Below are 15451 nucleotides of genomic sequence, written 5' to 3' on the forward strand. Positions count from 1 at the left end.
CTACTTTTTGTGCAAAATCTCGCCAATGCCGTCACCAACGCGGTCCTTGAAGGCGCTAAGCACACGCAATTCAGAGGAGAACTTTTTCTTGAACTTGTCTCCGAGCTCTTCTCGCCGCGACTGCGTGCTTGGAGGCGTGCTGCTGTGATGGGTGGGATCGTAACGAGCGGAAGGGGCAGGCGGCGCAGGACGCGGCGGAGGATGATGGGCGAGCAGCGTCACTTCCGGGTCGTTGAAATTCGGGGCTTGGGAGGCAGACGCGGCAGGAATGGTGGATGCAGGTGTTGTAGAATGAGACGGGCCCGACGGAAGCGAGGCGGGCTGCGCGGGTGTCGAATGGACAGCCGCGGAAGAGCTGCTGGAATAGGCGGGCACGGGTGCAGCACCGGACATGCCAGAAGCAGCAGGAGTGGTCACACCAAGGAGCTGCGCAACATTGGGGGCAATAAAAGGGGTCACCTTGCCGGGCTTTTTCGCTGTCGTCGTCATGCTTGTTGCAGCGGCAATCGATGCGGCAAGATTGGACGTTGCGTGAGCGTCGGGTTGGGCTGCGCCATTGGACGACAAAGACCCGCCTGAGTTGGCGGATGACGAGATGACTACTGGTGGAAGCGTGGTTGTGCCGGCAGCGTCAGCGGACGCGTTTCGCGCGACATTGGCATGCTTGGGAGGTCGGCTGCTGTTGATGCTGTTGCTGGTGCTGCTGCTACTGCTGTTGTTGTTGCTGTGGTGGTGGTGGTGGTTGTGGCCTGGCACCCGCCATGTCGAGTCCCAGATTTCGTGCATGATGGGAATGTGAGAATCAATCAACTCGGGAAGAACCATGGCGTCGCGAATCTCCTCCTTGAGTTTATCGGCAATCCATTCAGTGACGGCGGGCAGATTGATGGCACGCGAACCAATCTTTGGCGTGGCGGTCATTTCAAGCACAGGCATGGCCTCGAAGCCCCACCACAAACGGTCGGTCGGGGGCGGCCCCAAATGGACAACCATCTTGCCTTTGCCGGAAGTAATGTTCAGCGTGAGCGTGAGTGGCGTGCTTGAGACGTTTCCAGCCCATTCAACGAGCTTTGCTTTGACACGCGCGCGCATGCTCGTATCCTCCTTTGGTTTGCCAGCAGTAGCCGGGGCGAGATTGGAATCCGCGTTGGCAGACGCGGATGCGGACGCGGTTGCGGCGGGATTGGCTGCTGCGGTAGAGGACGCAAACGGTCCCATGGTCTCGAGATCAATCTTGACGTTGGTTTCGAGCGTGGCTGTAAAGTCGCCACGATATGCGACATCCATAAAAATGGCAACGCCACTTTCTTGCGAAATCGAGCACGAAGTGATTGAGGAAATCAACGGCGGCGCGTCGCCCAGATCGATTGAGGCAATTCGAATTGGGCCCATGAATGACGGGGTGACGAGCTTGTCGAGCTTTTTCTGGATGAGCTTTCGGAACAAGCCGTTGACGTGGTCGCTGCACTTCATGTCCCAGTAGAGTCGACCCCAGAGCGCATTAAACCAGATTGCGCTGGCATCGCCCGCGCCTGCGAGTTGAGGCGGGATGGATGCAGGTGCCGCTGTTCCAGATGCTGCAGCAGCAGCAGATGATGATGATGACGACGACGCAGCGGCGGCCGATCCGGCTGCAGAAGAGGCGCCCAAATCACCGCTGGACGATGGTGGTTGTACAAACGAAGAGTAGGTCGATTTGATTGGCGACGAGGCGACGGGATGAGAAAGGGCGGCGGCCACAGCGGCGGAAGTAGAGTCGCTGGATTTTCGAGCATGCATTCGCGGTGCCGCGGTGGATTGGGCTGCGGTGCTGGGTGCGGGGATTGTCGCAGTGGACGAGGCCTGGACTGTATGCTGAGGCAAATCAACCAGCGTCTGTAGGTTGTGCATGTAGTTGGCGTAATCGCCGATTTGGAGGTTTTCGCGGTTGACAAACTCCTTGTCCTCGAAACGCGAGGCACGGTAGAGGGCGTAAAACCACGACTCCTTTTCCTTCCACGAGTCTGCAAAGAGGTAGACGGTGTTTTCGCCAGCAAACAGCGACCGAGAGTAGACGCCGGCCGTGGACACGGTGGTTGCACTTGGGCCATTGCTGCTGCTGTTGTTGCTGCTGCTGCTGTTCGCACCAGTCAAGGAGCCCGACGAGGCCGAAGCGGGAATCAGACCTCCTTCTGTAGAGTGTGTCTTGAACGACGAGCTTGTCGCAGCAGCAGCAGCAGCTGCAGCAGCAGCACCCTTTCGAGGAGATGCCGTTCCAGAAGATGGCAAGCTACCAGCTGCGCCTCCTTGTGCGTTTGCGATCGCTGCAAGCTTTACATGAGCAGGACTATTGTTGCTAGCGAGCTGGAGACGAATCGGATACTTTTTCGACCAGCGGTGATCCTCGTCGAGCTCTGCGGGCACAAAGGAGACCTGGACATGCTCGGTGCTGGCCGTCGTGCTTGGAACAAGCTCAATGGACGATTCAAAGTCATTGGCGCGATAGGCGGCCTGGGACGTGTAGATGAACAGATTGGTGCCCTTGAGGACGCAGTACTTTGGGCGACGCGGGTGGAGTGCCATCATTTGCGAAAAGGTTTGCGTCGGTTCGTGATCGCGAGAGGTGGCAATGTGCAGCCAGCCTTTCCGCTTGAACAAGATCTCGCTCAGCTGCTCGCCCGTGGCAGCCTTGATGCGCTCCTGGATTTGCTTGAACAAGTGGGCCGGCAACGGTGCAGCCGCCGAAGATGACGAGAAGATGGACGACGCAGGTCCAGCCTCGGCAACGCGCTGGCGCAATCGCAGCGGGGCGAACAGGCGCTGGGCATGCTCCTCTGGTGGATCGTCGCGCAGCCCGTGTTTCCCAGCAACGCTCCGCTGTAGTGTACTTGGATGTGCTGCTGGCGACGACGACGATGATGATGACGATGCGAGCGGTGCAGTGTACATCTCGACCCATCGCAATTGCTTGGCATGGATGTCCGTCTTGAGGCTCCCCGGGACGATGAGCATCCACGCGGCCACGCACTGCATCGAGACAATCGTCACCGTTGCCCAGAACACGCCTGACAGGAACGAGCCCGGCGGCACGACTGCCAGGAAGCACGTCAGAGCGGCAGCGACGAACGCCAGCCGCGCAAACACGGGCGCGCCCACGACCAGCGGGCTCTTGCTGGCCTCGCTCGTCGTCGTCGTACGTTGCAGCTGTGTCTCGTCGATAGTTGCTGCTGCTGCTGTTGTTGTTGGGACGGTGACAAAGTCCATTGCCAGTAACGCGAGCGAGAGGAGTGCTTCCGTCCAAGCGCTGGCACCGCTGCTGCTGCTGCTGCTGCTGCTGCCACCACTGCTGCTGCTCGACGCTGCGGCTGGAGTGGCCGTAGTAGTAGCGTTTGGATGCTTGTTGGCAGTCGGCGGCGTCAGTGCGGAGGGCGAGGCAGCCCGTGACCCGGGGAACGACGAGGACGCCGGTGACGTGTATGCCGACGACGGTGAGCGAGCGCGAGCGTGAGCATCGTCACTCGCAGACGCTGCGGCTGTGGCCGTGGCTGTGGCTGCGCTTGCGACTGCTTCAGACACTGCGGCAGAGGCAGAGCGACGCTCGGCGTCCGACAAGCTCATTCAGGGGGAAGTGAAAATGAGAAAGAATGAGAAAGAACGAGAAGGGAAAGAAAAAAAAAAAAAAAAAACTGCGCACTCAATGTCAGAAAAATCTTTTTGCATGGAATAGAAAAAGTTGATGCACATGGCAAATAACAACAACAACAACAGCAGCAGCAACAACGAAACAAATGCTATTAAGATGATTAACAATGCGAGAAATCAAAGAAGCGAGACAAACACGGCGTAGGAGAACAACGGAAGCACGAGATTGTCAATCTGCTGGGTGAAGGTCTCAAATAGAGCGGTGGCGGTGCATCCGAGAGCCAGCTGGACAAAACGCGCAAGCGTGAGAGAAGATGCACCGCCGGGGAAAACCAGAACAACGCCAAGCAGGAGGACAAACATGGCGACACCCCCGCCGAGCGTGCCGACTACCGATTTGCTGGTGCCAGGCCAGCGCGTTCGGCCCCAATTCACGCCTACGAGCGACGCCATAGCATCCCCAACACCCAGCGCAGCCAGTCCCGCCAAGCCAGGCATCACCACGCGCCAAAAGTGGCCCAACGAAGCCTCGTCAGAAGGAGGGCCGTTGTGAAGATTCGTCGTAGAAGAAGCAGGCTCCAGACAAGCAGAAAACCAAATGGGAAGGGCGCAACCAAGCAGCAGGTATGAATGCGTGAGGACAATGTTGCCAGCGTCGCGTTCATCCACAAACTTTTCCATAAATTCGTGAATCGCCTGCCCAAAGGGCCAAACCCGCCCTGCCCGAATCATTTCAAAGAGAATGAAAACGCTCAGCGCAATGGCAATGCTGAGTCGCAAAAACTCCACGTCCATGAGGGCGACGGGGAGAAACATGGACGTGGCGAGAAAGTGGAAAAACTTGCGCTGAATGATGCCAGGGAGGCCCGAGCCGACCGACGTGTAGTTGAGCACGAAGATTGTGGCGCCGATGGCTCCAAGCCACAGCGCACACGTCCACAACCTCGAAGGAGCCGCAGCGGCAATCCCAACAGCGTATGCGAACGGATTCTCGCCCAGTAGATAGCTCAGCCAAGGAAAGTAGATCACGAGTATGATGCCGACAACGACGCCGAAAAAGGACACTGTCGTTGTAATTTGTCTGGCTGACGGCTCTTGACCTCGACGGTGAGCCGGGTATGTGGCCCAGTAGCAGTCAGTGATGTGCTTTTGTGCATAGAAAGCCACCCCCAGCATGCCCACCAGCAGAAACTCGATGCAGAGCAGAGTTTGACGAGCGCGGGCGCGCAGCAACCGCCGGTGTTCCAAATAAGAATTCCCAGCGTATCAGCTGGCATAGATTTGCAATGTTAGAACGTGTGAGCGCAACAAACGAGCGAACAAATGAGAGGGCGACATGGAACAGGGCGCATGCTTGTGCATACCTGTGTAGCAGTATTTGTTAAACAGTCGTGGGCCATAAACGAAACAAAGGACAAGACGAGGGTTGCCTCGCCGACTGTAAAGCTGGCGTGCAACGGCGAAAGTGCAAGTGTGCCGATCGCCATCCACACAACGGGCAAGGAGAACAACGGCAGCTGGTCTAAAAGCGGCGATTTGAGATAGACGATGAGATGCATGCCAATGCCAATGACATGCCAGGAAGGAAAGCAACACAAAAATGGAACAAAACTTCAAACGACACTTACTTGCAGTCAGAATGGTTTGAACAATGATAGGAGTGGCAACTGCAAGGTACATTGCATTGGGGCTCTGCGGGTCTATCCGAAGGAGTACTGCCAACAAAACTGGCAAAAGCAGAGCCGCGAGGAGCGTCTCCAGCAAAAGTGCAAGTTGAACTACCAAGAAACAAAGAAGCAGGCTCGTGGAAGTGAGATTGGAAACATCAACACGAAGCAGATGAGCTCGGAAAACGCATACTGTTATCGTGGTCTGGAATCTGACGAATGAGCGCCAGAATCACGACGACAGGAAGACCACACCCTGAAACGATGCCTTGATCCGGGTTGGTGCGAAACGGGAGCGCGGATTTGGACGACGACGACGACGGATAGCAGTGCGAATGCAGCCTTTGGATCCACAGCAAGCCTGGATGGCATGGACGAAGTGGACTCGCAGCGATGACTGCAACCAGCGTGGCGATGGCCGGCAACGCCAACCACAGCGCGACAATGGTGATTGCTGTGCGAAGAGCGGGACCGTTTGCATAAAACCAGGCAGCCTGCGAGTCATCACTCGCAAACGATGTCGTCGTCGTCGTCGTCATTGCATCTGTTGGACTTGATTGGAACACGCGACAGTGGCCGAGCAGACAGGACGCATTGCTTGGAGGTGGAGGAGGAGAAATCGGAGTGCCATTCTGACTCACCACCGCCACGACGCTGCTGCTGCTGCTGCTGCTGCTGTTAACGCCGATCGGATCCACCCAGGCCAGGCTCAGGATGAGACCAACAATAAACAGGTTTTCGATCGCAGTCGCAATGCCACTGCTGGCACCCCTGTTGCTCTGGGAAGGGCGATCGAGCGAGGATGATCGCTGGCCGGCGAGCGATGCCATCCACCACCAAAAAGAATTGAAGGGGAGGACTGAACTCGAGTCGTACGTCATCACAAGAGCAATATCAAGAAAGAGTGCACACGGTTGATTGGGGGAGAGGTAAGGTTTTATGTTTGTTTTCACAATGGGACGCAAATCACAGACGCATAAGTTCCGAAAAACGACGAGAGAGTGACAGGACACAGGATCAGGAAGACGAAGAGGCGAGAGAGGGAAGAGAGAAAGAGAACATACACAAGGTGGAGCACTAAATGTGCAAAAGAAAGAAAGAGAGAGAGAAAAAGTTGACCAAAAAAACGCCAAAGGCAGAAACAAACAAAAGTCAAAAACAACGCCACTGAGTTCCAAATCTTCTTGTCGAGGAGAAAAGGGCGCGTTTGCTTGCAGGGACACAGATCCAGCTGGGACTGAAACAAAGAAAGCTCGACACGGGGAAAAAGAAAACCAAGGAGACTTGAGAACACAAAAAAAAAAGCCAACAAGGCTGGAGATGGCAAAGTGACTGCAGTTTTGCCTCTGAAAGTACCGCAAAAGCGCCTCGGTCAAAAAAAGAGAGATATCAAATCACTTATGTCATGGTGCCAAAGACCGGGTTGTGGCGGCAAATGGACGGGCCGTGCTCCTCATAATCAGCCTTGGTGTGGCAGACTTGGTAGAATTCGGGAGTCGAGGCAAGCATGGAGCCACCAAACCAGACGGCGTAGCGCTGCATGTGGTGGGTGATGACGTTGACGTCGATGGGCTGGGGCTTGATGGCGCCGCCAGAGAGAGACTCGGTGGCCTTGAGGCGGTAGTCGACAAAGCGCTTGACATCGCGCTGGAGACGGCGGCCAAAGTCCTTGAACATGGTCGAACCGCCGGAAAGAACGACGTTCTTGTAAAGATCACGACGGGTGTCGATGGGGCAGCTCTGGATGACCTGGTCGACGACAGTCGAGATCGGGGTCTGGAAATCGCCGTTGACAAACTCGGGGTGGAAGAAGATTTCGGGGCCGAGGAAGCGCTCGTAGCCGACCTCAACAGAGTAGGGCTTCTTGGTGACAGAGTGCTGGCCTTCGAAGAGCTTGATCCACTTGGAGGGCTCAGTGTCGTACTTTTCCATTTCCTTGACAATGTCGGGGCAGACGTAGCTGTACGTCTCCTTGATTCGCTTTGCGACCTCGAGCGATTCTTCCGGGGGGATGGACGACTCGCGCTCGCGGAGCAGTTGCTGCACAAAGTAGGTAATGTCGCGACCAGCGATCGGAATGTGCTTGATGGACGAGCCAATGACGTAGCCCTCCGCGACGGGGATGACGTGGGTCACACCATCGCCAGAGTCAATGACCGTGCCGGTGAGCGTGCGCTCGTTGACCTGGCGCGACGTCCACGACGCGGCAAGAGCCAGGACGGCCTGGACGGCAATGTACAGACCCTGGACGTTGAACGACTCGAACATGACCTCGGCCGTGTACTCGCGGTTCTCGGGCGTGTTGAGCGGGGGCTCGGTCAGCAAAAAGTAGTGGTCCTCGGGGTCGGCGCGCAGGTACTTGAAAATTGCCTGCTCCCAGTAGCGCTCCATCAAGTCCCAATCGTCGACAATACCGTGGCGGATGGGGTAGTGGGTGGCGTAGGTGCGTTCGTTCTCAACGGCTTCGTCACCAATGTAGCTATTCAGCAGAAAATAGTGGAAAGCCAAGTCAACAACAAGTGAGATTGCAGCAGAAACAACAACCAGAATTGAGCAAAAAAAAAAAAAAAAAAAAAAAGATCTTTTTAATTTTTTTTTTCAATGTTATTTTGTTGTTTCCTGTGGTTAAAATGGAAACAAAAAAAAAAACAAAAAAAAAAAACTCACAAGTCGAGGTCGTCGACGCCCTTGGTCACACGGCGCTGGGACTTGTCTCCCACCATCGCGCTCTCCTTAATGCCGATCGAGGACGGGATGATGTACTGGGGCACGGTGTTGCCGGCGTAGCCCATCTTGGTGTAGCTGCGAACAAGCAAAAAAAAAAAAAATGGTTAGTTCAAAATTTCAATGGCAAAAAAAAAAAAAAAAAAAATTGAAAGCAGCGAAAAAAAAAACATTGTTGCGTTCAAGCAGGATGGTCGGCGCGAATCAAAAGGGTAGAAGTGTGTGCAAGGACGTTTGCGTGGTAGGAGAGGGGAGGAGGGGAGGGGGGGGGGTCGAGCCTCCAGCCAAAACGACCATCAAGCAAGAGAGAGGGAAAAAAAACATCCAAACGAAAAAAAAAAAAAAATCGCAAAAAAAAAAAAAGCATTCTCGTGTTTGGTCGGCTGCGAGTTGTCGATCGCAGCACTGTTGCTCGTGTCGGTTCATGAGGGCCGTGGGCACCTGCTGCTGTGCAAAGAGTCGCGCCGAGGGAGGATCGCAGGCCACGCACTTCGCGGGCCGCTCCAACGAGCAGACGAACAATCGAAACGAAAAAAAAAAAAAAAAGCGATCTCAAGATTGAAAAACGAAAAAAAAAAAAAAAATCTCGCTTGGTTTGTTCTGCTCTCTGCACTCGACACGGTGGTTGATCGTGCACATGTAGGGCGAGTGCCAAGAAAAGGAGGAGAGGCGGTGGTGGTGGTGGCGGTGGCGGTGGATGGGGAAAACGCACCCGGTGCCGTTGTCGATAACGACCGCTGGAAGTCGACCTGCCATGGTTGAGTTTTCCAAAAAATATGAAATGAAGGGTTGAATTAAAAAAAAGAAGAACGAAAAGAGTTACCAAAATCGATTTTTGGCTGGATGTTTTTTTTTTGGGGGGGGGGGTTTTTGGTTTTTGGTACCAATGCAAACAGAGGCAAAGCAGATTTGCGTTGGGTTAAAGGGGAAATGCGGTGACCAATCTGCTTGTGCTGAGTGGAAAAAGTAGCGTAAAATGAAAGCACCATTGCGAGACTCAAAATCGAGCGAGGGCGTCCAATCTCCAGCCAAAAACGCCGATCCTAACCTTCAACTCCTCCTCCCTTCCCCTTTGCTCCAGTGTGCTCGAATTAATTTTTAGTCTCAATAGAAACCGTCACTTGTTTTGTCAATCCTGCGGGGTCGAGATTCCCAAACACTCCTTGCTGAGGACAAAGTGGTTTTCGTGGGGGTATGAGCTGTATCCAACAATCCACGAGCACTTTTTCACAGCCATTTACAACCCGTGAAAACTCGTCCCTGAAAACTCATCCTTGACCCATTTGAGCGTTCGACCTCATCACTCTTCCTCTTTGTGACAAACGGTGCGTTCCACCCAGTCGAAAATCTCAACCCCTTTTCTGGGGTGCAAGCGTGCTTTCTGTTTCAACGCGGAAACTGTCTTTTTCAAATAAAAACCAACTATTGGGGAGCTTGGGCAGTGCAAGCGTCGTGGTCTGCGCATGGGATGTGCTGCACACTCGAACAAGACGCGTGGAGCGATGAATGGGGTTGAAAAAAAAAAAACGAACGAGCTGGCGAACACGCCTTTGCGTCGCGTTTTCCGCCCGTCCTTGTTCCTGCGACCACCTGTTTTCTCATGGTCTCCGTGGTCGCTATGCCACGGGCAATCGGTCCGAGTGAGCGGCGGGCCTTCAGGACGCATCTCCGTCGTCCTGCGTGTGGGGCGACGCTGCAAAGAAGCGGGATCGCCATTTTTTTTATTTCATTTGTATTTTTTTTTTCCACAATATTCGCTTCTTTTTCGTTCGTCACGGTTTTGCAGCCGGCCGAGAAACGCGCCTCGGTGCTTTCATCTCCTCGAATGGATGCCGCGTATCGCTGTTGATCCGCATCAACTTTCCTCGCTTCAACGTTATTCGTTGTTCGTTGTTTTTTGTTTGGATTCGCGACTTGTTTTGGGAAGGCCGAGAATTCTGGCGGGAAAAATTTAAAAATGCTTCCTTCACTCACGCTCCAACATCTCCTCCTTGCACATCGGATAGATCCCTATATTCTAGGCACGATGACGGACGTCGAACCCAAGCTGTCGGTCAAGCGCGAGAACGAAGACACGCTGGAGGCCGCAGACTCGAAGCGTGCGCGCCTCGACGCCAACGGAGACGAACCTTCTGCAACTCCTGTGGGGGTGCGCAAGCACTCGCGCGACCAGACGGCCGACGAGAATGGCGCCGACACCAAGCGCGTCCGGCAAACCCCGGTCAAGACGGAGGTCAAGTCAGAGCCGGCGGCCGCATCGCCCCGAAAAGCCGCCACGCCCAAGGGCAAGTACGCTGAAGCCGACAGTGACAGCGAAAGCGAGAGCAACAGTGACAGCGATGCGGACGACAAAAAGTCGTTGGCTGCGCGCCTTGCCTCCAAGGCAAAGGCATCGCCCAAGCCGTCGCCCAAGGCGAAGGCCGCCGCTCCATCCTCGGCCAAGAAGGCGCCCACGCCCAAAAAGGCGGCAAAGAAGGAGTCGTCCGACGAAGAGTCCGAGGAGTCGGAAGACAGCTCGGAAGACGAGGACGATGGCTCGGATGAGTCAGGGTCGGACTCGGGCTCGGACGACGATTCCGACGACGAAGACGCCTACGACGACGAGGATGCACCCAAACCAAAAAAGCCTGCAGTCAAGAAAGCCGCCAGCCCCAAGAAAGCTGCCGCATCGCCAAAGACCAAACCCGCCGCGGGCACCTCCAAGAAGGCCAGCAAGAGCGCCGATGGCGATGGTGCAGTCACCAAGAAAAAGAAGAAGGCCGACGAGGACGACGAGGACGTGCACAAGTGGTGGGAGGAGGACCTCACTGCCATGCTCGGCGACGGCTCGGAGCGCTGGCAAACGCTGAGCCACAATGGTGTCATGCTGGCTCCCGAGTACGTGGCGCTGCCGCCGCAAGCGTTCTTCAAGTACAACGGCCAGAAAGTGGCGCTGTCGCTTCCGACCGAAGAGCTCATTGGCTTTTACGCCGCCATGCTCAAGTCCGACTATGTGACCAAGGACAAGTTCAACGAGAACTTTATGGTTGAGCTGCGCAAGGTCATGACAAAGGAGGAGAAGGCGCTCATCACTGACCTGGCCAAGTGCGACTTTACCGTCATTCAGGACTACTTTGAGCAGCAGCGCGAAATCCGCAAGAACCGCACCAAGGAGGAGAAGGCCGCCATCAAGGCCCAAAACGAGGAGCTTGTCAAGCAGTACGGCTTCTGCCTCATGGACGGCCGCAAGGAGCGCATTGCCAACTTCCGCGTCGAACCGCCAGGCCTCTTCCGCGGCCGCGGCGACCATCCCAAGATGGGCATGCTCAAACGACGCGTCGTGCCCGAGGACATTACCATCAATTGCAGCAAGGACTCGACGCCGCCCGCGCCTCCTGCGGGCCACAAGTGGAAGGAGGTGATTTGCAACAAGACGGTCACTTGGCTCGCCTCGTGGGTCGACGGCATCTCGGGCCACGCCAAGTACGTCATGCTGAACTCGGCGTCCAAGCTCAAGGGCCTGAACGACATGAAAAAGTACGAGAAGGCCCGCGACTTGAAGAAGCACATCAAGCACATTCGCCGCTCGTACACTGAGGACATGAGCTCCAAGGAGATGGCCATTCGCCAGCGCGCCACAGCCCTCCATTTCATCGATCGTCTTGCATTGCGCTGCGGCAACGAAAAAGATCCCGAAGAGCAGGCAGACACTGTCGGTTGCTGCTCCCTTCGTTTCGAGCACATCAAGCTCGAGGAGCCCAGCACCGTGCACTTTGATTTCCTCGGCAAAGACTCCATTCGGTATCAAAACTCTGTGGACGTCGAGGAACGCGTGTACAAGAACCTGATCATCTTCCAGAAGAACAAGGAGGAAGGCGACTTGCTGTTTGATCGTCTGACGGTAAGCGGTTGTCTTGTTTGGTTGTCTTGTTTGTTTTTTTGCTTTTGGTTTCATTGAGCTGAGGTGTGGAGGAGACGCTGCGCTCACTTTGTGTCTCTGTTGTGGTTTTTTTTTTTTTTTTTTTGGTTGGTAGACCACTGCTCTCAACAAGTACCTGACTGACTTTATGCCGGGCTTGACCGCAAAGGTCTTCCGTACCTACAACGCATCCATCACCTTGCAAGAACAGCTCAAGCTGACGCCCACGGATGGTAGCATTCATGAGAAGGTTTTGGCTTACAACCGTGCCAACCGCGCTGTTGCCGTCTTGTGCAACCATCAACGCTCCGTTCCGAAAAAGTTTGGCGAGCAAATGGACAAGATGGACGAGAAGGTAGCGTGTCTGAATTTTACTGTCTGCTGTTGTCAAACCAATTCCCGCTCATTCTGTGTGTTTTTCAACCCCGAACAAACCTTCACACAGATCGAGGCCGTTAAAAAGGAATTGAACGAAGCGCGCAAGGTTTACAAGGAAACAAAGGACGAGAAGAAGAAGGCTGCTGTCGAGCGCTTGAAAGCACGCGTCGACAGTTTGGTGATTCAAAAAACAGACAAGGTGTGTAGTTTTGTGTTTCTCGGATCGGTTTATTGCTCGCCGCCAATCTCACATTGCCTGATGATTTGCGCCTCGCCCCCCCCCCCGCGCCTTCACCGCGTCCAGGACGAGAACAAGACAATTGCTTTGAGCACGGCCAAACTCAACTACCTTGATCCTCGTATTACTGTGGCTTGGTGAGTCAACTTGAACTGTACTGCACGCTTTTGCAGCTTGATTTCTAACTGTTTTTGGCGGTGCTTGCCGTCGTACCTCTGACGCTCTCTGCAGGTGCAAGCGCTACGATGTGCCAGTAGAAAAGATTTACAACAAGACGCAGCGGTCCAAGTTTGCTTGGTCGATGGGTGTGCCTACGGACTTTACTTTCTGAGCAGTGTCGCCATTATGGAATCTGATGTTATTAGAATGTATGTGTTGCCGAGCTCTCTTTTTTTGTTTCCATTTGTTATATTTGTTATATTGTCGCCGAGGACAGAGCAGCAAGCTGATGCGTTTTCGAGCATGGTGCAAGTACTGTCCACCGACCAACCGAGAACAACATGTACATGCTTTGTGTTCTCGGCCTGGTGGCTTTACGGCTCAGCTGTACCAATCCAAAAACAACAGACAGAACGAGCACAGCAGCAGGAAGAACAAAATCCAGAGACGGAAGGAGCCGAGATGCTTGGACGCACTGGTCAACTGCTCGTTGCCCTGAGCGACGTTGGCAGTGGTGTGAACGGCAAGGTCGTGGATGGAGTCGGCCAAGGCAGCTTGCTCCATGACGTGGGAGGCAAACTGTGCTTGCAGCTGCGCAATCTCCACCATGCGAGTCTCGGCCAGTCGTGTCTGGTCGGAGAGCACGTGCAGCTCGGTAAACACCCGCTCGTTGTCCTGCTCCAGCTCCATGAGCTCTTCGGGGCTCAGCATGGCAAACGACGGATCGTCTCCGTCGGATTCAGCGTGGTGGAGCGTGTCCTCGATGGGTAACGAAGCACTTTGGAGTGTGTGGGATTTGCCAGCAGCACTTCTTGCTTGAGCAGGGCTCTTGGATCGTCCACCACTGCTTGCCGTCAATGTGGCACTAGCGTTGGCTCGGCCACCGTCGAGTCGCATGGTTTCGCGCTGCTGCAGCGAACGTTTGACACGAATATCGCGCTGACGCATCACTTCCTTCCCTTGCGCCTGGAGTCGCGTGGTCAGCAGGTTCACCACCGCAGTTCGATGTGCAATCAGCTGCTGTGATGCTTCTTGCTTAACAGATCCGCGCTGAAACGGCGATTCTGTCCGAAAGAGTGCAGCAGAATGGCAAATCGGTTGAGAATGCTGAACATGACGCACCAAATCGACCATTCAACCAACCGTCAAAAACCACGACAACCCTAGTGGCCGCTCGATTCATCTGAATGTGTTGACCTTACGAACGAGAGCCTCGGCGGACGCAATCATTTGAGTGCACTGCTTGACAAAGGCCATCGCGTCAGAGTCGAGCTGCTCCAGGGCCTCGCTGGACAAGAGCCGCTGCTCGCCGCCCGTCTGCCGCGTCGCGTTGAGATAGTCGTGGCGATGCTCTTGCACAAACTGCTGCAGCGACGCGAGGTGGCTCGCAATCTGCCGCGCACTGGCTGCAAAGGGGTCGCTATTGTTGCTCGCATCGTCGGTTCCAGTTGCTCGACTCGATGATGATGCTGCTGCAACAGTGCTGGAGTGCGGTTCGCTGGTGGATGACTCTGCGATGGCTGCTGCAACAGCCGCGTCCAGCGAGCGAGCCTTGCGAACGGCGTCACGGAATGCCAGCGTGTGATCAGCAGCGACCATTGGTCGAAAGTGCTCAGAATCCGTTTCAAAAAAAAAAAAACTTAGACTGGTCACAAACAAGGATGAGTAAAAACGACTGGTGCCCACGAAGAAACATCAAAACAATTGCTGATTCTCCTGTTTGAAAGCTTGGTTGAACACTTTGGATGTTCGTGTGTGGATCATCAGTCCTTCAATTTCGCCTCCCTCGTTCTTCGGTTCAAAACCCAACCAAAACCGCGAGTCACCTTGGCAGGACGATCACACTCGTGGCCACCAAAGATCCGTACACTCCTTCAAGTCATCCATCTCCCGGTCTCGCGGGAAGCTTCCTCCGTTGGTGCAAATCCCAGCTAGACAAGAACCAAAAACATGAGCCAAAATCAGGCGCGAAAATCTCCCGCCATTTCTGCGCCCGCTCCACAGATCGCGGATCCAGCAGTGTGGCAGCTGCGCGTGGCCATCCTGCGTGGCAGCAAGCCTAGCGATGCAGATCGCATGATTGACATCCGAGTGCCCGTCGCCGATCCCAGCCAGCCGCTGCTGTTCAGCGCACTGCGTGAAGCATTGGAGAACGACCGTCCCGTGGAGGCCAAGTACCGCGAATCGCCCATCTTCAAGTTCTACAACACGGCAACCAATACGTGGTATGAAGATGAGGAACCCGTCGTCGCCAAGGTGGTGCATACGTTTGCCGGTTTCCGGTGCCGATACGGGAAGCACGATCGCAGCTGGTCACAATTCGAGCACGACAATGTCGTTTGTGGATCTTGTCGGGCCCGCAGAGGCGCGGGTGTCACCAAGCAAAAAACCAAGCCAAAGATTAGCTCTTGGCGAAAGCTGCACCTGGCGGCTGAGCGACGAGCCCAGCAAGCACTCAAAGCCAAGCAAACATTACCGGAGGCGCAGCCGCCGCCACCACCAGCAGAAGCTGAGGCTGAAGCATCACCGGCAGTGGTTGAAGCTCCTCTCCGTCCTGAGCCAGTCGTTTGAAAAGTGTTGGAGTGCGGTTGCGAGCAGAGTGCAGAGAACGGCGCTTTCTTGTTCTCAGAGTGTTTTCGTTTGACTCTGAACAACCCGTTGTTCGAACGCGCAATATAAGTCAAGTTATTTTATCAATCTCGTTGCTCGTTTATAGAAACTGTGGGAAGGCAAAGTATCGCCGGAGCTTCTCAAACGGTTGCCATT

At 54.8% G+C, this 15451-nt stretch overlaps 5 protein-coding genes across 5 annotated transcripts; 2 read left to right on the top strand and 3 right to left on the bottom strand.

The window, feature by feature from the left end:
• CAOG_08733 (hypothetical protein) lies at positions 1-6118 on the bottom strand (the record flags this gene model as incomplete). Its single annotated transcript, XM_011272051.1, has 6 exons — positions 1-3592; positions 3818-4721; positions 4804-4891; positions 4986-5143; positions 5250-5399; positions 5482-6118. The coding sequence occupies 6 exons, from the start codon at positions 6116-6118 to the stop codon at positions 1-3; spliced, it is 5529 nt and encodes a 1842-aa protein (XP_011270353.1).
• An 88-nt stretch (positions 6119-6206) lies between these two features.
• CAOG_03705 (actin2) lies at positions 6207-8802 on the bottom strand. The gene is made up of 3 exons (XM_004363376.2): positions 8725-8802; positions 7956-8090; positions 6207-7767 (listed from the first exon to the last, which is right to left on the bottom strand). The coding sequence occupies exons 1-3, from the start codon at positions 8766-8768 to the stop codon at positions 6687-6689; spliced, it is 1260 nt and encodes a 419-aa protein (XP_004363433.1). The 5' UTR covers positions 8769-8802; the 3' UTR covers positions 6207-6686.
• Positions 8803-9969: 1167 nt separating this feature from the next.
• On the top strand, positions 9970-12912 carry CAOG_03706 (DNA topoisomerase I; the record flags this gene model as incomplete). Its single annotated transcript, XM_004363377.2, has 5 exons — positions 9970-11892; positions 12026-12265; positions 12356-12487; positions 12593-12663; positions 12758-12912. The coding sequence occupies 5 exons, from the start codon at positions 9970-9972 to the stop codon at positions 12855-12857; spliced, it is 2466 nt and encodes an 821-aa protein (XP_004363434.1). The 3' UTR covers positions 12858-12912.
• CAOG_03707 (hypothetical protein) lies at positions 12905-14346 on the bottom strand. The gene is made up of 2 exons (XM_004363378.2): positions 13888-14346; positions 12905-13749 (listed from the first exon to the last, which is right to left on the bottom strand). The coding sequence occupies exons 1-2, from the start codon at positions 14282-14284 to the stop codon at positions 13067-13069; spliced, it is 1080 nt and encodes a 359-aa protein (XP_004363435.2). The 5' UTR covers positions 14285-14346; the 3' UTR covers positions 12905-13066.
• Positions 14347-14469: 123 nt separating this feature from the next.
• On the top strand, positions 14470-15256 carry CAOG_03708 (hypothetical protein; the record flags this gene model as incomplete). The annotated part of the gene is made up of 2 exons (XM_004363379.2): positions 14470-14967; positions 15049-15256. The coding sequence occupies exons 1-2, from the start codon at positions 14636-14638 to the stop codon at positions 15254-15256; spliced, it is 540 nt and encodes a 179-aa protein (XP_004363436.1). The 5' UTR covers positions 14470-14635.
• Between the last annotated feature and the right edge of the window lie 195 nt (positions 15257-15451).

Source organism: Capsaspora owczarzaki (genome assembly GCF_000151315.2).
Source record: "Capsaspora owczarzaki ATCC 30864 unplaced genomic scaffold supercont2.5, whole genome shotgun sequence".
In the NCBI taxonomy this organism is placed as follows: Eukaryota; class Filasterea; order Ministeriida; family Capsasporidae; genus Capsaspora; species Capsaspora owczarzaki.

Excerpts from the sequence above, each read along its gene's own strand:
- CAOG_03705 (XM_004363376.2), bottom strand. The coding sequence starts at position 8,768 with ATGGCAGGTCGACTTCCAGCGGTCGTTATCGACAACGGCACCGG. Across the intron at positions 8,091-8,724 it reads GTTATCGACAACGGCACCGG|CTACACCAAGATGGGCTACG; the intron begins GTGCGTTTTCCC and ends GCTTGTTCGCAG. Across the intron at positions 7,768-7,955 it reads GGCGTCGACGACCTCGACTT|CTACATTGGTGACGAAGCCG; the intron begins GTGAGTTTTTTT and ends TCTGCTGAATAG.
- CAOG_03707 (XM_004363378.2), bottom strand. The coding sequence starts at position 14,284 with ATGGTCGCTGCTGATCACACGCTGGCATTCCGTGACGCCGTTCGCAAG. Across the intron at positions 13,750-13,887 it reads GTCCGCCGAGGCTCTCGTTC|AATCGCCGTTTCAGCGCGGA; the intron begins GTAAGGTCAACA and ends TCTTTCGGACAG.